The sequence below is a fragment of the Xyrauchen texanus genome, chromosome 31, assembly GCF_025860055.1.
Source record: "Xyrauchen texanus isolate HMW12.3.18 chromosome 31, RBS_HiC_50CHRs, whole genome shotgun sequence".
Taxonomy (NCBI): Eukaryota; Metazoa; Chordata; class Actinopteri; order Cypriniformes; family Catostomidae; genus Xyrauchen; species Xyrauchen texanus.
Genome location: NC_068306.1, coordinates 12,122,800 through 12,143,856, shown reverse-complemented (window position 1 = coordinate 12,143,856; position 21,057 = coordinate 12,122,800). Strand labels below are relative to the sequence as shown.

The 21,057-nt window shown below is 38.3% G+C and overlaps 1 protein-coding gene across 1 annotated transcript in view; it reads left to right on the top strand.

Moving 5' to 3' along the window:
- LOC127624544 (collagen alpha-1(I) chain-like) overlaps positions 1-21,057 on the top strand; it is a 56,687-nt gene that overhangs the window by 22,170 nt on the left and 13,460 nt on the right. The window contains exons 10-48 of the mRNA XM_052099319.1: positions 1,479-1,532; positions 1,681-1,734; positions 6,380-6,487; positions 6,689-6,742; positions 7,204-7,257; positions 7,482-7,526; positions 7,736-7,789; positions 7,979-8,023; positions 8,190-8,243; positions 8,362-8,406; positions 8,614-8,667; positions 8,861-8,905; positions 9,076-9,129; positions 9,396-9,440; positions 9,524-9,577; positions 9,671-9,778; positions 11,181-11,234; positions 11,361-11,414; positions 11,870-11,914; positions 12,035-12,088; positions 12,632-12,676; positions 13,179-13,232; positions 14,945-14,998; positions 15,093-15,146; positions 15,251-15,304; positions 15,455-15,508; positions 15,734-15,778; positions 15,948-15,992; positions 16,083-16,190; positions 16,298-16,351; positions 16,446-16,499; positions 19,377-19,430; positions 19,561-19,668; positions 19,791-19,844; positions 19,951-20,058; positions 20,266-20,319; positions 20,445-20,498; positions 20,583-20,636; positions 20,808-20,861. Coding sequence (XP_051955279.1) covers positions 1,479-1,532; positions 1,681-1,734; positions 6,380-6,487; positions 6,689-6,742; positions 7,204-7,257; positions 7,482-7,526; positions 7,736-7,789; positions 7,979-8,023; positions 8,190-8,243; positions 8,362-8,406; positions 8,614-8,667; positions 8,861-8,905; positions 9,076-9,129; positions 9,396-9,440; positions 9,524-9,577; positions 9,671-9,778; positions 11,181-11,234; positions 11,361-11,414; positions 11,870-11,914; positions 12,035-12,088; positions 12,632-12,676; positions 13,179-13,232; positions 14,945-14,998; positions 15,093-15,146; positions 15,251-15,304; positions 15,455-15,508; positions 15,734-15,778; positions 15,948-15,992; positions 16,083-16,190; positions 16,298-16,351; positions 16,446-16,499; positions 19,377-19,430; positions 19,561-19,668; positions 19,791-19,844; positions 19,951-20,058; positions 20,266-20,319; positions 20,445-20,498; positions 20,583-20,636; positions 20,808-20,861 — 2,295 coding nt within the window. The remainder of the gene's footprint in view (positions 1-1,478; positions 1,533-1,680; positions 1,735-6,379; positions 6,488-6,688; positions 6,743-7,203; positions 7,258-7,481; positions 7,527-7,735; positions 7,790-7,978; positions 8,024-8,189; positions 8,244-8,361; positions 8,407-8,613; positions 8,668-8,860; positions 8,906-9,075; positions 9,130-9,395; positions 9,441-9,523; positions 9,578-9,670; positions 9,779-11,180; positions 11,235-11,360; positions 11,415-11,869; positions 11,915-12,034; positions 12,089-12,631; positions 12,677-13,178; positions 13,233-14,944; positions 14,999-15,092; positions 15,147-15,250; positions 15,305-15,454; positions 15,509-15,733; positions 15,779-15,947; positions 15,993-16,082; positions 16,191-16,297; positions 16,352-16,445; positions 16,500-19,376; positions 19,431-19,560; positions 19,669-19,790; positions 19,845-19,950; positions 20,059-20,265; positions 20,320-20,444; positions 20,499-20,582; positions 20,637-20,807; positions 20,862-21,057) is intronic.

The window sequence follows — 21,057 nt, the reverse complement described above, 5'->3', positions numbered from 1 at the left end:
AAACAAAATCCAGAAATCACAATGTATGATTTTTTAACTATTTATTTGTATGATACAGCTGCAAATAAGTATTTGAACACCTGTCTATCAGCTAGAATTCTGACCCTCAAAGACCTGTTAGTCTGCTTTTAAAATGTCCACCTCCACTCCATTTATTATCCTAAATTAGATGCACCTTTTGAGGTCGTTAGCTGCATAAAGACACCTGTCCACCCCATACAATCAGTAAGAATCCAACTACTAACATGGCCAGGACCAAAGAGCTGTCCAAAGACACTAGAGACAAAATTGTACACCTCCACAAGGCTGGAAAGGGCTACGGGGAAATTGCCAAGCAGCTTGGTGAAAAAAGGTCCACTGTTGGAGCAATCATTAGAAAATGGAAGAAGCTAAACATGACTGTCAATCTCCCTCGGACTGGGGCTCCATGCAAGATCTCACCTCGTGGGGTCTCAATGATCCTAAGAAAGGTGAGAAATCAGCCCAGAACTACACGGGAGGAGCTGGTCAATGACCTGAAAAGAGCTGGGACCACTGTTTCCAAGGTTACTGTTGGTAATACACTAAGACGTCATGGTTTGAAATCATGCATGGCACGGAAGGTTCCCCTGCTTAAACCAGCACATGTCAAGGCCCGTCTTAAGTTTGCCAATGACCATTTGGATGATCCAGAGGAGTCATGGGAGAAAGTCATGTGGTCAGATGAGACCAAAATAGAACTTTTTGGTCATAATTCCACTAACCGTGTTTGGAGGAAGAAGAATGATGAGTACCATCCCAAGAACACCATCCCTACTGTGAAGCATGGGGGTGGTAGCATCATGCTTTGGGGGTGTTTTTCTGCACATGGGACAGGGCGACTGCACTGTATTAAGGAGAGGATGACCGGGGCCATGTATAGCGAGATTTTGGGGAACAACCTCCTTCCCTCAGTTAGAGCATTGAAGATGGGTCGAGGCTGGGTCTTCCAACATGACAGTGACCCGAAGCACACAGCCAGGATAACCAAGGAGTGGCTTATTAGTAGAGAATCTTTGGAGGGAGCTCAAACTCCGTGTTTCTCAGCGACAGCCCAGAAACCTGACTGATCTAGAGAAGATCTGTGTGGAGGAGTGGGCCAAAATCCCTCCTGCAGTGTGTGCAAACCTGGTGAAAAACTACAGGAAACGTTTGACCTCTGTAATTGCAAACAAAGGCTACTGTACCAAATATTAACATTGATTTTCTCAGGTGTTCAAATACTTATTTGCAGCTGTATCATACAAATAAATAGTTTAAAAATCATACATTGTGATTTCTGGATTTTTTTTTTTTAGATTATGTCTCTCACAGTGGACATGCACCTACGATGACAATTTCAGACCCCTCCATGATTTCTAAGTGGGAGAACTTGCAAAATAGCAGGGTGTTCAAATACTTATTTTCCTCACTGTATATGGAATATCCCTGACTGTGTTCTGTTTCCTGTGAGCTTGTAGAGAGCTCAGGGTCTGCCAGGGCCAGACGGGGAGATGGGGAAACTTGGGATGCAGGTGAGGCAGATCTTGTCTATGTAACACCTGGTTTAATTAGAATTTGATGCCTCACCTATTACATACCTCAATACTTCTTGAGCTCAGGTAACAACACCTGATCAGCTCAGTCATGATCACTCTCTATATCCACCTCTTCTTCCACTAGGGGCCACCTGGGGAACCAGGTGATCAGGGACGTCCAGGACGTATGGGAGACATGGTAATGTCCCGTTTCTCAATCCCTCTCATTATTTGTCAACTATGTGATGTAAAAACAAAATTAAATGAGATCGATAGCATTGGCAAGAATGTGTTTTGTTGACTCTTTCTAATGAATCAGACATAAATATAAGATTGACCGAATTCCTTAAAGTTGATATGCAATCGACATAGACAACTAATTACTTAAGGGAATATTTCTCCCAAAAATAAATATTCTGTCATCATTTACTCACCATCATATTGTTCCAAACCTGTACGACTTTCTTTTGTGGGACTCAAAAGAGGATATAGGGCAAACTGTTAATCTCAGTCACCATTCACTTTCATTGTGTAGAGAAAACAAAAAAGATGCAATAAAAGTTAATGTTGACTGAGGCTAGATTCTACCTAAAATCTCCAAGTGTTTTCAAATCAAAGTCAGCTTTATTGACATTGTTTTCACATCGCATGGCAATGGATAAAAAAGAAAGACAGTTCCTTCCGGAAACTACAGTGTAACATGTAGTAGACATTTTCGAGGACTTAAGACAGCAATAAATACGGACAATAAATACAGAAAATAATACCACAACAAGAACACAGAATGAAACAAGTCCGATATAAATAGGAAATATATATAAAGTGTAGCAGCAGTGGGAAGATGATGATGATGAGAGTTTGGAACAAATTGAGAGTGAGTAAATGATGACAGAATTTTCATTAATGGGTGAACTATCCCTTTAATTACGTTCCTGGTGTTATTGTGCATGATTCATCAATGCATGTTGTTACAAAGAGAAAAAAATTATTTGTAATATTTCATAAAAATGTTAAAACTTGCTCCACCGCTAAAATGTCTTTCCTTTTTGGCTATAAGCACCTAGGCCATGTAGGCTATTGAATAATGTTAACCAATAGCCAAATAGCTCTTTAGAATAATTTTTTTATCATCTCATTATTTACTTACATTTAAGCCATCCTAGATGTGTATGACTTTCCTTCTTCAGCTGAACCAAAGTGAAAATTTTTGTAAGCAGATTTCAGCTCAGTTTGTCCATACAGTGTATGTAAATGGGTGCCATCAGGCTGCTGGCTGACTTATGTGCCAGAAGTCATATTTAGGCAGCATAAAAGTTATCCACACGACTCCAGTCGATCAATTAATGTCTTCTGAAGCAAATCGATAGGTTTGTTTAAAAAATAAATGGATAAACTTTATTAACTTAAAAAATTGCTTCCTGCCAGCAGTTGAAACATCAGTGATGGCACGTTCAAGAAGCCGGAAGCGCGCGCGTTGTTTACAACAGAGGAATGAATGTCACGCGAGTGTTAGTTCCTTTGAAACAGTAATACAGCGCTGGATGGAATGAATGATTTAAAGTTAAAAACTTTTAAATTATCGAATTGTTTCTTATACCAACCTATCAGTTGCTACAGAAGACATTAGTTGATTGACTGGAGTCGTTTGGATTACTTTCATGCTGCCTAAATATGACTTTTGGACCGTCAAAGCCAGCAGACTGACGGCACACATTTACATGCATTGTACAGTATGTACGAACTGAGCTGAAATCTGCTTACAAAAATTTTCACTTCAGTTCTGCTGAAGAAGGAAAGTCATACACATCTGGGATGGCTTAAAGGTATGTAAATCATGAGAGAATTTTCAGTTTTATCCCTTTAAGGCCTTGCTCCATTGTGGGATGAAATGCCCATTTTGTACAATTGCTTAGAATAAAATTCTCATCCTGTATTTTGTTTTGTCATTGAATATACTGTTTTACTCTAAAATATTTCACATTATGGAGGTAAAATGATGAGAGAAAATGTGACTTTCTGCCAAATGATTCCTCTTTAAAGCCCCCATAGTTATAATACCAGTATTTGATGTTTTTCTGTTTTATATTTTTGTCAGTCAGGAGATCATTTCACCTAAAAGTATAGGCAATTCATTAGAAGCGATCTTTGTATTAAATTGCATGGGGGAGTGAAAAATTATTAGACACCATGCCCCACATGTCATTGCTGAGATTTCTCCATTATGTTTTTTGGGATTTAATGTGACAGTGTCAAGTCACGTCTGTGTTTCCCAAAGACCTCACATGAATGCCTGTTCAATATTCTTTTTCCCTGTGGGTGTTTAATCTTGAGTCAAGTCAAGTCAAGTCAAGTCAAGTGGTTTTTATTATCGTTTCAACCATATACAGTTAGTACAGTACACAGCAAAACGAGACAACGTTCCTCCAGGACCATGGTGCTACATAAAAACAACAAAGGACCAACACAGGACCACATGAGACAACACAACGAAATAAAATACCTATATAAAAAAACCTATATATACCTATATAAAGTGCACGTGCAAACATGTGCAAAAAGTACAGGACAGTACAACAAATTTCTGACAATGAACAGGACAATAGACAGTGCAGCGCCGACCAGTACTCAGTAGTGCAAAAAGATGACAGTTTCTAAAATGTAAACATAACATACTATGAGATAATGTTCTATGCACATAGCAGTTATTGAGGTAGCAGACAGTTATAAAGTGACAGTAATTAAAGTGCAACTCAGGACACGTGTGTGTCAAACCAGTCTCTGAGTATTGAGGAGTCTTATGGCTTGGGGAAGAAGCTGTTACACAGTCTGGCCGTGAGGGCCCGAATGCTTCGGTACCTCTTGCCAGACGGGAGGAGGGTAAAGAGTTTGTGTGAGGGGTGTGTGGGGTCGTCCACAATGCTGGTTGCTTTGAGGATACAGTGTTTTTGTAAATGTCTTTGATGGAGGGAAGAGAGACCCCAATGATCTTCTCAGCTGTCCTCACTATCCTCTGCAGGGCTTTGCGGTCCGAAACGGTGCAAGTCCCAAACCAGGCAGTAATGCAGCTGCTCAGGATGCTCTCAATAGTCCCTCTATAGAATGTAGTGAGGATGGGGGTTGGGAGATGTGCTTTCCTCAGCCTTCGAAGAAAGTAGAGACGCTGCTGGGCTTTCTTGGTGATAGAGCTGGTGTTGAGGGACCAGGTGAGGTTCTCCGCCAAGTGAACACCAAGGAATTTGGTGCTTTTGACGATCTCCACAGAGGAGCCGTCGATGTTCAGCGGAGTGTGTTCACCTTGTGCTCTCCTAAAGTCAACAACCATCTCTTTTGTTTTGTCGACATTCAGGGACAGGTTGTTGGCTCTACACCAGTTCGTCAGCCGCTGCACCTCCTCTCTGTATGCTGACTCGTTGTTCTTGCTGATGAGACCCACCACGGTCGTGTCATCGGCGAACTTGATGATGTGGTTCGAGCTGTGCATTGCTGCACAGTCGTGAGTCAGCAGAGTGAACAGCAGTGGGCTGAGCACACGGCCCTGGGTGGCCCCAGTGCTCAGTGTGGTGGTGGTGGAGATGCTGTTCCCGATCCGGACTGACTGAGGTCTCCCAGTCAGGAAGTCCAGGATCCAGTTGCAGAGGGAGGTGTCCAGGCCCAGCAGGTTCAGCTTTCCAATCAGGTGCAGGGGAATGATTGTGTTGAATGCTGAGCTGAAATCTATGAACAGCATTCAAACGTATGAGTCCTTATTGTCTAGGTGGGTGAGGGCCAGATGGAGGGTTGTGGTGATGGCATCGTCCGTTGAACGGTTTGAACGATACACAAACTGCAGTGGGTCTAGTGAGGGGGGCAGCTGGGTCTTAATCTGCCTCATGACGAGCCTCTCGAAGCACTTCATTATGATGGGTGTAAGTGCGACGGGACGGTAGTCGTTGAGGCAGGACACTGAAGACTTCTTTGGCATGGGGATGATGGTGGTGGCCTTGAAGCACGTTGGAACGACGGTGCTGCTCAGAGAGATGTTGAAGATGTCGGTAAGAACATCTGCTAGCTGGTCTGCACATCCTCTGAGCACTCTGCCAGGAATGTTGTCTAGTCCAGCAGCCTTCCGTGGGTTGACTCTACGTAGAGGTTTCCTCACATCTGCCGTGGTAAGACAGAGCACCTGGTCGTTGGGAGGAGGGGTGGACTTCCTCGCCATCACGTCGTTCTGCACTTCAAACCGAGCGTAGAAGTCGTTCAGCGCATCTGGAATGGAGGCATCTTTGTCACAGGCAACTGATGTTGTCCTGTAGTTGGTGATGGCCTGGATGCCCTGCCACATGCGCCGCGTGTCACCGCTGTCCTGGAAGTGACTGTGGATTCTCTGGGCGTGTGCGCGCTTTGCCTCTCTGATTGCCCGTGACAGTTTGGCCCTAGCTGTTCTTAGGGCTGCCTTATGAGTGTGTTTATGGTTAATACTAACTTGAGTATGTCTGTTTGTTTGTGTTCAGTGTTGACACTTATGAGCATACTTCAGTTTCTGGGTTCAGTGTGACCTATGAGAAATTACATAACAGTCTATCTTTCTGTCTGTCCGTCCATCGGTCCGTCCATCCGTAAAGATGGAAACATCAGTTTCTCACTTTCTCTCCTCCTGCTTTCATTTCAGCTGTTTTTATGTTCAATCTAAAAGCATCTTCTGTATATCAATTTGTGAAACATGAGCACATCATGTTTGTTTCTCCAAAAGCCTCCTGCAAACCCAGAAGAGGGATGTTTTTTTTCACATAATTTTAAATTACCTGCAGCCAAAATGCAATGCCTCTTCCTTTCATTTCTGTTTTTTAATCTGTACTAATCTGCAGGGTGACCCTGGCCCAAAAGGTGCGGTGGGCAGAGCAGGAGTCCATGGAAAGGATGGAGAGAACGGACTGGATGGACCTCAAGGCCCTCCAGGAATTCCAGGATCAAAGGTCAAACCATGTTCAATATATTTGCATAATTTTTTGATACATGTTATACAACACACATGTGACTTTTGTGACTCTGTGGTCTAGTCTGCTTCATTTTGGCAGAGATAAGCTCTTTATCTTAGTGTCCTGGCCTGGAAGTAGTTTATTGTGATGAGTTTCATGATGCTTTGGGTTTATCAACAGTTTTACTTTGAAATACAGGGTCCTCTGGGCTATAAAGGAGAATCAGGCTCACCTGGAGAGAAAGGAGAGGAGGTAAGATAGTTATTGGTAGTGTGGTGTGGTGTATTGGTGAAAGTTTGGTTGTAACCTTGTAATCTAAAAGATTGTAGGTTCAAACCCCTCAATGGAAACTATCATTTTCATAAACTATCATCATTGTGCCCTCAAACGTGACTCACAAGCTATGTTCAGAACTGAATACCAGCTTATAACTTATGTAAATATACTGCACAGGATACACTGAATATTGCTTATTATTTATTAACAGTAAGTGAAACCGTAGGCACTATGTAACAACTAAAGTTTCAAACATTATTATGCTACACTGTCATGACCTGAATAATTATGTTTATTCTGGGAGTGGTGTCCATTTATCATCTCTGAAATAAAAGCTATTGTGTACTTCGATATTTGCTTTGGTTAGAAGTGTCCACTGAAAGACTAATAAGTAATTCGTTTTTTGAGGACTTTTTGAGACACTGTTCTTGTGGCAGGGCCTTATTGGAGCAGAGGGTCCATGTGGAGATATAGGGAAAGCTGGTGAGAAAGTAAGCCACGATTAAACAGTCAATAAATGCAACACCTTGTGTTTAGGGTGCAATGTTAAGATAATTGTATCTATTGCCACCATGGTCGGGCAAAGGACTATTACATGTTGTCTTGATTTACAATTTTATGCATTTATATCATCTTAGTTTGCATCATCCTCGGAAGACTGTTAAGTAATTGTGAGTGTGTTTGGAATTATGCAACCTGTGGTTCATATTTGCAGGGTTCAAAAGGAGCATCTGGCCCTCCTGGTCCTGTCGGCCTTGCTGTAAGTCTTAAAGTTACATCTAGCTATAATTACACCATTAATGATAGAAGCTGTGAGTGATTAGAATACATAATGACAATTACTTCATAATTACATCTGGCTTTGTATGTGCTTTTAATGTACACAGTTAGTTTTATAATTTATCATAACAATAATAGCCTAATATTAATTTTCAGCAAATTGTCTGATGTATTTTAATTCTTCTTCAGGGACCACATGGCATCAGAGGGATTGAGGGCACTGAAGGGCCTCCCGGGCCAGATGTAAATGAAGCCATAATATCTAACTACAAAACACTATATACTTACAATTATTTATTAAATGCACAGGTATACTGTGGAGCGGAGGGGGGGCGGGGCCGGGTCGGAATATCGCGCGCCCTCCACTCCACATATACATATTGCTTAGCATATAGGATAAACATGACTATCTGTTACTGTTAACATTTACAGGGGGATGATGGAATGGATGGACCACCTGGTCCTCTAGGTGTACCAGTAAGTAAAACAGAATGTTACGTTAGAGCCAGGTCAAGGAAATCTCTCATTCACACAATATTTTAAGCTTGCTTGGTCCAATGCATTTCTTTGGTAGTATACTGTAGTTTGTTACTTTCAAATATTATTTTGTCCATGTTCTCTAATGTGTCTAACATTTTTGCAGGGAGCTCCAGGTTGGACCGGTGTGGTTGGTGTCCAGGGCACTAACGGATCTCGTGTGAGTATTAAGCATTTCTCTTTGTACTGTCCATGTTCTGTAAAGCATCACACTCTGTCATCACACTAGACAGTCCACTCAAGTGGTTCATGACAACAGTTTCTTTGTTTCTTTTCAGGGGGAGTCTGGACCTGCAGGAGCTATTGGCCCCCCGGGCCCACTGGTGTGTTATTTGGGGCACCTCAAAGTTACTTGTTACTTAAAGTATTTAAAACATTTTACTCTTGTTTGTAATGTGACATATTTGAAAAAGTGAATTCAAAAAGTAATATGTTACTCATTACTTCCACAAAGTATTCTGAGCAAATGTGCTACTTGTAACATGTTACTGCCAACACTGGCCTCTATTAAACATATATGTCATTATTAGGGTCCTCAGGGATTGGAGGGACAGATTGGACCTTCAGGGCCCAGGGGCCCACAGGTGAGAGTCTTCTTCTTAATTAATAGAACCTATAATGATTCGGGATAACCAGGCAAATAAAATGACCTCATGAATTGCAATTTTGTCAGTGAACTCTTTAGTATTTTTATAACATTTAATAGTCGAAGATTAGAACAGTGACTTATGATTTGAACGTGACCTATATTATTGTATTTCTATGACTCTCCACTAGGGGCTGCCAGGCAGGGAGGGTTTACTTGGCCCAAAAGGAGAGCCTGTAAGCACATGCACACTTCCCTTAGTCTGAAATATAATTCTTTTAAATTACTTTGATCATCAAAACTGAGAATGACTAACACTGCCAATTGTTGAAGCCAGTCTATGTACCTGAACACAAACCTGTTACATGTCCCTTTACATTTATACCTTACATTACCCTATTCTCAGGGATCTGCAGGGCCATTTGGCCTCCGAGGCGAGCCGGGATTTGAAGGACTAATGGTAAAAGCCAAATTCAGTCTAAAATCTGATGTTTCAAGTGCAGTTTTTATCAGTCCACACTTTAAGGGGTCAGCCAACATAAGCTGTTTTGGCCACAACCTGGTATATGACATGTTAGACCAAAATGCATAGATTCAGTTTTTAGCAATTTTATCTCTCAAGCAATCTTTATCAAGGAATCCATCCTCACATTATTTGTTACCAATGTTCTGATTGTTGTTGTTTTTGTCTGTGTTATCCTGATTATTGTATGTTTTATATTTTAGGGTGCATTAGGAACACAAGGTCCTAAAGGTTTTACTGCTATCAAAGTAAGCTCATGGTATATCCATGTTTACATGTCTTGACTACACATCTTTTTTACTTGGCTTTTATGACTTTACTATCTTGTTAGGGTAACAGAGGAACTGATGGAGACCAGGGAGACAGTGGACCTAAAGGAAACAAAGTAAATATTCCATATTTTTTATGCCATAAATTAAGATGATTTAATAGATTGATACCCACTTGATAGTAGACAATAATTTTATCTTCCTCCCAGGGTGTTAGAGGGGCCCTAGGTGTACAGGGCATTCAAGGTGAGCAGGGGCCAATAGGTTTTCCTGGTTTCCCAGGCATCAGAGGTCAGCCAGGACTACAAGGAATTAAGGTATGAGATTATTATGATATTAATATTCCTTTTTAAAATTAAAGGTGTATTTCATAAAAGAGTCTATTTAATATTTGTTATTCAGAATTCAGAGTTTTGTGGCTTTTAGTCCATGTGCATTACTTCCATATTGCCATCTATATTGTACACCTAAATGTTGACAACATTTTTATTTGAGCAGATATGCATATGTCTTCATATCCCATGAATAAAGATGAAAAATATTGATGAATCAATCATATTGCACTACACAGATATTTATCCAATCAAATGATCTATAGAATGAAAATGTCCCTCCCTATAATACCACCTGCAACTGACTAGGAAATAGCAAACGGTTCATGGTTATAAGATAACCAAATTCTATTGGCTATTAAAAAATATTTATATAATATATATACAGTACTGTGCAAAATCTTAGACACATAAGATGTTTCACAAAAGCATTTGTCTTAAGATGGTTATTTATATTTTCAGCTTTAGTGTGTCAATAGGAAATATAAATGTTAGACTCCCAAACATTACTTTTTCAAATAGAAAAGATTAGAATAGAAGGACAGGGTGCTCTGCAAGAGATGGCATTGCCCCCACAGAGCCGTCCACTGAACATCAAATCAGTCAGGGATTACATGAAGAGACAGAAGCAACTGAGACAGCCTAAAGAGATAGAACTGAATTATCCAAGAAACTTGGTAAATCATATCTGCTACCAACAAAGAAAAACTAAACTAAAGACAAAGGTGGTCACATCAAATATTGATTTTGCTTTTTTATGTTTACTGGACATTGTTGTCACAGAGGAGGCTCCCGTACCACCTCCTCTCTGCCACCAGAGGGAGCCTTCTCCGGAATATTAACTATTGGCTCTGAACTCAAATTCCCATAATACCTCTTACCTGGGACTGATTGCGCTTCACACCTGCACTGCATTTACACACACACATATAAGACACTCTCACTCACCACTTCTCTGCGAAGTCTTGATTTGCCTTGGTTATCAATTCTGAGCGTTTATCCCGTGTTTTGTTTATCTGGTTTTGATCTTGGACTGTTCTTGTACTTATGATTATTGCTGCCTGCCCTGAATTCTGCCTGTTGTCTGGATTACCCCTGCTGTTTCTTCTGCCTTGCTCTGTCTGCCCTGTTTGACCCAGCCTGTACGACCTTCCTTATTAAAAGCTGCAAATGGATCCTACTGAGTCTAGTGAATCATTACAATTGTATGATGTTTATTGATAATTTAAAACGATTTATGTATTATTTTTGAAGACATCCTCACTATACAACTTTTTCACAAGTGCCTAAAACTTATGCACAGTATTGTATAATACCCTTTTACTCTTTTAAATATTTAATGTAACACTTTTTCTTAAGAGTCATAACACTAGTTCCTCACACACAGGGAGAAGATGGAGAGGCGGGTCCACATGGCAAAGTGGGCAAAGAGGGGTCAAAGGTCAGGCTTGTGCTTTACTACTGAGATTTAAAATGACAGTGTCTCAAATTATGAAATCTTTAGAAGATTATAATTTAAGATTTCTTTACCAAAATCACTCATGTGAAATGTTACATTTTACTGAAGGGGAGCAGAGGATTTGAAGCCCCCCCTGGAAAGCCTGGTCCCAGAGGCCTAAAGGTAACACACTTCTATTTATCATATTTTATCATAGTAGTTATGCTGTTATATATTGACAGCAGTATCTGTGTTTTTTGAAGGATAATGACCACAAGGCTGTGAGGGAATGACATACAGTATAGTCTCTTCAATTGGCTGTACTGAAGTTTAAAGTGTTTTTGGATCATTCTGCAGACAAAACTTTGAAAAAAAAAAAAATCTTTCCAACAACATGATTTGTGGAAAATCGAATGGTATCTTGGAGCTTTATAAAGCTTTATACTGTATGTGTCATTGAAGAGATGGCAAGTCTATCCCTCACAGCTTCGTTTTCATTCCTGTTAAAAAGATTTAAAGATGGTGCTACTGTGCGCTGCTGTGAATGAGGTCTATTAGCTTTATTGTATTACAATCAAAGTGCATGCCTAGCTGAGCATTGTGATTTTGTTTAGTCTAAACGCATGTCTCATTTTTAGGGTCGAACAGGGCAGAGAGGTCACACTGGCATGCCTGGACCTCCTGTAAGTGTTCATTACTAATAAATACACACAAACAGTTGGGAGAATCCTTACCACTTCAGATTAAATTAGCTTTTTTGTGTAGAATGTTGATGATGTCAGTATTGATGGTGTTTATTGCAGGGTTTGCCTGGCCCAACAGGACCTGTCGGAGCTGAAGGAAAGCCTGGTACACAGGTTCCCATTCTATATTCTAATACCATGAAAACTGTAAAAACATAATTTTTATAATTCTGCATGTACAGTGCTGTAAATTTTAGACAGAGGCTGTTGTGAGAGGACATGATAATGTTACGTGATTAGCTTTTCTATTCTAATTTTACATTTTTATATTCACTTTTCAACATTCATTACCCCTTTAATTAATAGTAATGGTCTCTTTTGTAAAAGCATGTCATCTCAAATGAAGGATGTGTTCCAGTTAACTCATGTGTTTAAAAGATGAAACTACTAGAATATCAGTTTTAAAATAGAGTATTATACAGTTTATGTTGTGAATGCCAAAAGTTTAAATAATTTAAAAAATAGTCATCCAGGTGTCCCAGTAAAACAGAATGGTTAAAATAGTTCTAATAGTACAAAAAGTTCAGTGACTTACCATGGTACTTTTTGTTAGTGTTTCTTCTGGATATTATTTTAACCATCATTTCATGTTGCATGTGCCAGTAAAAAAGTTAAGATCTGTAATAAAAAATTCTCATAGTTTTTTCTTGTGTCCAGGGACTGCAAGGCCTTCTCGGTAATGCAGGAAGTAAAGGACCAATGGTGGGTTCAGCACTCTTTGCAGAGCAGCCCACCAACCAATGGTTTTAAAGTTTATAATGTTATATATAGTTTGTAGTGCATTCTTTAGCTACTGGGCTGAAAATATTTAGACATCATTGATAAGCTTTTATTTTGAACACCTCAAACAAACTTTTTTAACATACTATTTACCTTAGTCGTTTTTGACAGTGAAATGAGGCACAGAGTGCAGACTGAATTCAGCAGACTGAACTCCTGATGGAGATCAAATAAAAACCAAGATCACATCTTATAGAATATGGGCTATGCCTTTTATGAATCATAAAGCATTTATCCAAATAAAGGAAGCCTTTTGGAGTTAAACTGGAGTTTAGTGGGCAGCAGTGTTATGTGCTGCTTATCAGTGCACTAGGCAGTGAGAGTGATGGTCAATGGTGGCAGCACAAAAATATACTTCACACTCTGCTATACTTGAACAAGTCTTTTGAGGTTACTCAATTTTGGTTGATTTCTCAAACCTTAGGGATTGCAAGGTATTCCTGGAGAACCTGGTCAGGAAGGACCACCAGGGTCTATGGTGAGTTTTCTTCCCTATTCCCTCTCAATGCCACATGCATGTCTTTAAAATTACTTTAGAGTTTATTAGCAAATAATGACTTCAAATCAAACGGATTCTCCAAGTGGATGGAATAATACAAATTAAAAAACTCTAAGTGGAAATCACACTAAGAATGGCTGGTGCAGCAATAATCCACTAGGACTTAATACTGTCTTTGGGGGGCAGTATGATTGAAACAGAATGCTGTATCCCCTTCCTGCTGGAAAATGTTTGGGTGCTTCTCAATACCCTTATCGATGCCTCCGTCCTCGAGCCAATGACCTGGAAACCGAACAAAGTCTGCCATCATTAAGGAAATATAACTTCTCTTAATGCACCACAAGGAGGCAAGGACAGAGGAAGCATATCGTGGAGGCTTGAGCGGGCATGCACAGGTGGATCCTGTCCGGAAGTCTTTTTTGTTGAAGCACTTGATGCACGCATAAATTCTTTCACATCTGACACAAATGTTTTAATTAATATTTCACCTTTGCAGTTCAAATAAACCAAAGATCATCACATACTTCAACAGTGCATCTTTTATTTTAAAGATGAATGTATTAATGAATCAATTTTCAACAACATAACTGCAAGCATTCCGAGGTAATGCAGCTGCATAAAAGCGGCACTCTGAAGTGACGCTTGAGGTTGAGGTTGCTTCGATTCCTCTGTCCTCATTTCTTAAGGATGCAAGGTGGATGGAGCTAGGATGCAAGGAATGGAAGCAAGGAAAAGAAAAGAGGATGCACATTTAAGAGAATGCACATTTGAAGCACACACTGCCTCCTCAAACAAAGCACTATGCATTTTCAAGACTAATCTGTGATTACTTTCACCTCAAAAATCATCTTTTATTCGCACAAATACATTTATGCACACATATACTGAATGCATGACAACACTCACACTCTCGTACAAACAGAGGAGCACAGACAAAATAATGATCAAAGCATATTTAGGTCTTTGAATCAGCCATTGTTTGTGTAACTTGCCTTGTAACTAGACTCTTGACCTTTTAAGCAGTCTTGCATTCTCAAAAGAAAAGGTTATAAGCTTGTGGGATGCTTAAGAAACTGTACAGACCACAAGGCTTATTTACAAACATAGATCAGCTTAGCAGCTACTGTTGTGTCTGAGCCATTTAACAACTCAACTTTTGACCCTGTAAAAGTACAAAACTTTGTATACTTTTTCAGTCACTGAAAAGAGTAAGGTTAGATCTGCATCTGTATTTACAGTATCTGATAGAAAATGTACACAAAAGAAAACAAAGACATCTTAAGTGTAATTACTAGTAGCACTATCATTTAACTTAACCATATACCATACAACATAAGTTTCAAATATATCAATTAGACATGGTGTACTGTATGTGCTGTATGGCAACTGTAAAATGTATAGACTTACTTCTAAATATGTCTTTTTAAATGTTTTTTACCCACGTCATAGTCATTGTGTCATTCAAATAAATATGATCTTAACAGATATTGACCAAAAATGGCTTCACGTTACGCCACTATTTGCTTGTTTTTAGTCTTCATTTGCAATTTCTGTGTGATACATTTTGCTTATTCATGGTGGATATTTCGAGGAATTTTTTAAGTTAAGTCATTAGGCCAACACATTAGTTTAATCGATTCATTACAAGAACAAATGTTATCTCTAGTGATTACTATTTGTTTCAATGACAGGGTCCTCCTGGACTAGAAGGGCCCATGGGTAGCCCAGGACCACAGGGAGAGAGGGTATGGTTCTTATTTGTTTATTTGTGTTCAGGCTGTTCATGTAATTATTCTGATGAAATTTCATGATGTGTTTGTTTGTGTTTATCTCTCACAGGGTTTCACTGGAAAGACAGGAGCCGAGGGACCACAGGGCCCTGTTGGCATGTATGTAAGTAACTCTTCTACAGGGCTCTTATAGAGACAAAGAGGAGACTGATGCATGAGATTGATGTTTTGATATGGCCAGCTTACTCTGTGCATGTTCTCTCAAAGGGTTTCCCAGGAAACATGGGCATTAGAGGAAGACCAGGCCACACTGGAGAGAGAGTAAAAACAAATCACTTCCTTTAACTTATCCATCACACAAAAACAACAATATGTGATTGTATTATGCAAATCCAGTCACCTAAAAAAGATTATCATGAGTAGTATCTTCAGATACAGTGCAGTAAATTAAGAAATATGTCTTTCTCATAGGGAAACCTAGGTCAAAGAGGGCCTCATGGATGTATTGGCAAGCCTGGAACCCCAGTAAGTGTCTAAGGGATCTGTTGCAACCACCGGGATCTTAAATCAAGCAGAGCATCATATATATATATATATATATAATTTATTTGTAACATCATTAAGATCAGTTAGGGTTAGATTTCAGGAACTATGTTCAGGAAAAAATTTGTTCATGTGCCACTGCTGTAGTAATGTTTCATTTGTGTGTTGTGATGACTAATTTTCACAACCTTTACGTGGATAATTTAGGGTCTCCCTGGTCCAATAGGGGAAAAAGGCCTGCCAGGACCGCAGGTAAATTTACCACTGTTGAAAAAAATACAAATAAAATATAAAGTGTCAAAAAAGAATATCTTGTTGTGACCTTTCTCGTTCAGCGGAGTTTGATTTCTCATAAAATGTTACAATCTAAAGTGCTTTATTTATTCCCTTAAATTGTGAACAATGTATTACATCTTTGTAGGGCCGTCGGGGAGATCCCGGGCCTCAGGGAACAGATGGACCATGTGTGAGCACACAATCAGCTCTTTCATTTTACTAATATCTTTATTTCACTGTTAATTTTAAATGATTTGATATGATTAATTGTCTACTATAGGGTCCTCCAGGACTTCAAGGAGTCAATGGGGTCATTGGAAAACCAGGACTCCGTGGAAGTAAAGGACCCCCAGGAGAGACTGGACCAAATGGGCCCCCAGGGATTCCAGTAAGTGATAACTCTCCCTTCTGTTCATGATGATTGATTTTAAGAGGTTCAATACATGAAGGACATTGAAAGACATGAGATTAAAATAGCTTAATTTCTTTCTTCAGGGTCCTCAGGGGGCAGATGGGATGCCAGGTGCAGTTGGGGAGAAAGGAGAGAAGGTGATTAGAGTAATGAAAGATTGAGACTTTAAGAGAATCGTGCTTGCATAAAAGCTTAATTATGAAATGACAAAAAATGTCTTTAAATGTACAGGGAATTATTGGCCCCCCTGGAGATGATGGGCCTCTCGGATTGGAAGCACCACAGGTTAGATTGGCACAGATAAATTCACCATTATATCCTTAGAATAACATTTATGTTTTTGGGCATTTAATCTGTGCTTTAAGGCCACGTATTTGCTTAAAGTAAAAAATATAGCAAATATACACATTTAGTTTACGGCATCTTTCCTCTGGGATAACGGACCAAAAATATTACTGGTAATGACAATTGATATTAATGGTCTTGCACTTGCCATGTGGAAGGGTTTGGTCTATCAAATGCTCTCTTGAATAAGAATATTGTCGCATCATTCCTGTTTTCCCCCAAGAGACTAGTTTGAAGTTGTTCCTCTGTTATGTCTGTCTTCCTGTACTTTGCCCTAATTGTATCACAGGTGTTCCTCATCATCTTGTTAGCCCTTGTGTGCAAATATGCCCTATATACAAAGCAAGCATACTGCTGTTGAGTTTATGTTTACCTTCTTTGTTGAGTTACCTCCTGACACATACCCTGACAAATATCCCACCCACTAATACCATTGTCTTTGATATGTCTCGCCCCAACATATGAAAGAATTGTCCGAAAATTCTAATTTGTTTAGTACCATTAGACAAACTATAAAAAGAAATTGGGTAATATATATATATATATATATATATATATATATATATATATATATATATATATATATATATATAGTTCATGTTTTTGTTGTTGTTTTTTATGTATCATTATTGATACATTAAGATTTAAAGGTCATTATACTTCTGAGGCCCAGCCATTCTTTTTTGTGTAGAATATTTTTTATTTAAGTTTCTCTTTGCCCATACATGCTACAGTGGTAAATCTCCCTGGGCTTTTCAGAGAGACCAAATGTTTGATAGTTTGGCCATGACAACTTCCTCTCCTTCGTCTATAAATATGGATTGAAATGTATCACAGTTCAATACAGCACATCAAATAAAATATGAATACAATATTTTTTTTTTCAATAAAGTATTTTTATCATATTTATTTTATGCACCAAACACTATATTGACATTTAAAAAAGGGAAATTGTAAAACTTTTTTCGCTGGGTCTCAGGAACTGATGGTAAGATAACATCATATTAGATTGTAATGTAAATACACTTTATAATGACTGAGCAGACTGCATATATGACAATAGAAAATATTAGTTCACACTTTAAATATATCTTATTAAAAGTATATGCCAGAATTTTCAAAGCTCTGTTTTTTTTTGTGTGTGTGTGTGGTGGCATGAATAGAATGTAATGGTGATTGAGAGATATATACCTCAAAAGCCTGTTGTATCATATTTGATACATATTGATTTCAACTGGCTTCTCCAATAAAACAATATACACATTATTATCAAGCACAAGTTGCTCATATTCAGCAAATACTCATTTTAAAATATCAGTAACAATATAATCATTATTACTGTCATTTTTACTTTATTAAAATAAGCTGTCATTTATCCAAACATAATAGTCACTTTTCGCACAAGTCCGCCATCATTTTAAATAGATTGATATAAACACTGAAACAAATTTATTTTTACAAATAACCACTAGATGATGCCATAAACATGTAAAACTGACATATCATAGGTGTTTTGGCTTGACAGCTTGAACAGAGAGTGAAGAAGGAGCTGTCAAACGTTGTGTATCATATTTGATACACACGTTGTTATAGGGTAAATAGGAAATAGCACTTGTCAAGCCATTTGGGTCTTTAATAACATCTAGGGCTCTAGGGACAAAGCACAGTACTAGGTGCAATGTCTGTGCGCAACGTCTTATCCAATTTTCATGAGAGTGTATTAAATGTTAATGAAGTGGGGAAAAGCGCAATTTGCTAATATCCTGAGAAATAGGTAGTTGCGCTAAGACGTTTGAAAACCACCTCTTAACTCAGAGCTTGCATTTGCAGTTTTGATATCCAAGTTCATGTCTAAACTCTGAATATACAGTGGAATAACTGTTGTGGCCTGTTTATGATTTATGATTTATGAAATTTGGTCATGGTTTATTTTTTTCAATGATAACAATAATAATTATTATTATGTTTATATTTACAATTGTATTTATGATCTCATTTGTATTGGCATTTTTCCACTTGTTATCACAGAGTGATTTTTATGTCGCTGCAAAAGAAGTTGAAGAAGATAAAATGTTTGGATTTGGGAAGGTCATTATACACTTCGTGAATTGGATTATATTTTCATTTAGTTTGAAGTGTAATTTGAATTTAGACATTTTTATTTATTTTTTAGTTTAATTTTTCATATTTGAATACATTTTCATTGAATTTGTTTATGATTTAAAAAAAAATATATATATATATATATATATAATCAACGGGTAGAAGTGAAGTGCATCCTGAATCCCGATACAATTACTGTTAATACTAGTCATGATTTGAGTGTCATTTGATGAAAATGATTAATAATTCTCTATAATTTAACGAAGCGTACATCCAAATACTGAAGTAAATCACATTTTCTATGTGTATAAAAAGTCATAGAAATATAGTCAATATAATAAAGTCATAGTCACTGTCATAGAAATATGCATGACATTCGTCAAGAACGCAGTTAATGCACAAAAGAACGTAAATTACATTTACCAATTACATTACCAACTTCTTATGAATGTGCTGTCTTTGTTTATGTTGCTGGTACTTGACCATTTATGGACTTTATAATAGGATGCAGATGGTGGAAAACCCAGAGAAGAACATCTGAATTAAATTGCGCTTGATCCAGCCCATTTGTGCATTGCACACGTGATTTGGCCAAACCCACTTGCGCATAGACTTAGCGCATGTTTGCACGAAAATACCAAAACTTCATGCAGATGCCCACTGACTTTGCGCTTATAACTTATGATTACATGTTTTTTCCCCCCTCAATTTCAGGGTCCACCTGGCCCAGCAGGTATAGAGGGTTTTTCTGGAAGGAAAGGTGATAAGGTTAGGTGACAGCATTTTTTAATGGTTAAGAACATTGTTATTAATAATGGTTGCTTGGCAAAATTAACAATTATGTTTATCCTAACCTTTCGATAAAGGTTATATTACTTTGTTATTTTTGGCCTGTCAGGGGGACAATGGTCACAGCGGAATGCTTGGTGTTCAGGGACAAAAAGGAGTCATTGGCCCTTCTGGTGCTAAAGGTCTAATGGGTCCACCTGGCCCAGCAGGCAGTGAGGTGAGGAAAATTAATATTTGTATTATTTAATGTCTGCACATTTTTCCTAAACAAAGTCCATCTGTCTTGTGTAATATGCCATTTTATAAAAGAGTAATTTTGGTGTTCTACTTTTGATAAAGGGTTACACTGGTCTAGTTGGTGTTGCTGGTGACCCCGGCCCTAAAGGAGAAAAGGTAATTCACCTTTTATACCCATAGTTTGAATTTAGAAAACTGAATTGAATACATCACCAGTAAACTAAATTCATGCAGCAGTAATTGTTGTTTTGTTTTTTCTCAGGGTAATATTGGGCCACTGGGCTTTACTGGTTTAGAGGGGCCATGGGGAGATGTAGGGAAACAGGGAGAAAAGGGGCTCAAGGGAGCCAAGGGCCAGACAGGACTGCAGGTGAGTACAGATAAGCATTTCACCATACTATTTTTCTATTTATGCTATATTGCATAATTTTTTTTAATAAATGTTGAAATACATTTTATTGAAAAAAGAATCTGAAGTTTATGTTTTTAGGTTTCAGTTGAAATATGTTGTTTTTATTGTTACATTGTAATTTTTGCTCCAATATTTATCGATTGTGTTTGATCTGTTTTGTGTCAGGGGGAGCCTGGTTTCATGGGTGGGGTTGGAAATGCTGGTCTGAAAGGTGTAGAGGTGAGTCAGTTTTCTTGTATTAGAGTTAAACATCATACTCAATGATCTGATCGACATATGAGTATTTCACAAGAGAATGATTTAAATAATGTCAAGTGTGATGATAAAATATCTGTTTTTTTCAGGGTGGACCAGGTCATGTAGGACTGGTGGGGCTAGATGGACCTCCTGGAAGCAAGGTGCCATGTTTGTATGCACTTATCAAGTGTATTGGGAAATTGTTAAAAATGTTGTCTTGGTCTAACACTTAGCTTCTCTTTTAGGGAGAAGTTGGGCCCAATGGTTTACCTGGGGAGCCAGGAAATGCTGGACCAAAGGTTCTTATCCACTTAAAAACACGTTTATACCTGTTAACACATTCTGAAAAAAATCACATAATATGAACAATTTCTTTGTTATATTGTAATGGATTTCTTTGGATGTGTACACTTATGAATATGTTTTTAACATTTTGCTTATCTTCATTCTGTGTTTGTGCTCTAAATTAGGGACATCCAGGTCCAAAAGGTGTGAGAGGTGACACAGGCAAAGGTGGGACACAGGTAAAGCTCTTCTGGATTTACCTTCCTCCCTTTGCTTAGCTTTACATTTATTGCCCAAATAATTGAACAATTTACAATTAAATGTAAAGTTGTTCAGTACTATGAGCCAATTAAATTATCATTTAACAAAGCAGTGGAGTCTGTCAGAAACATCAGGAACAATGGCGAACAACAAATATTTTTTATCTACCGTAGC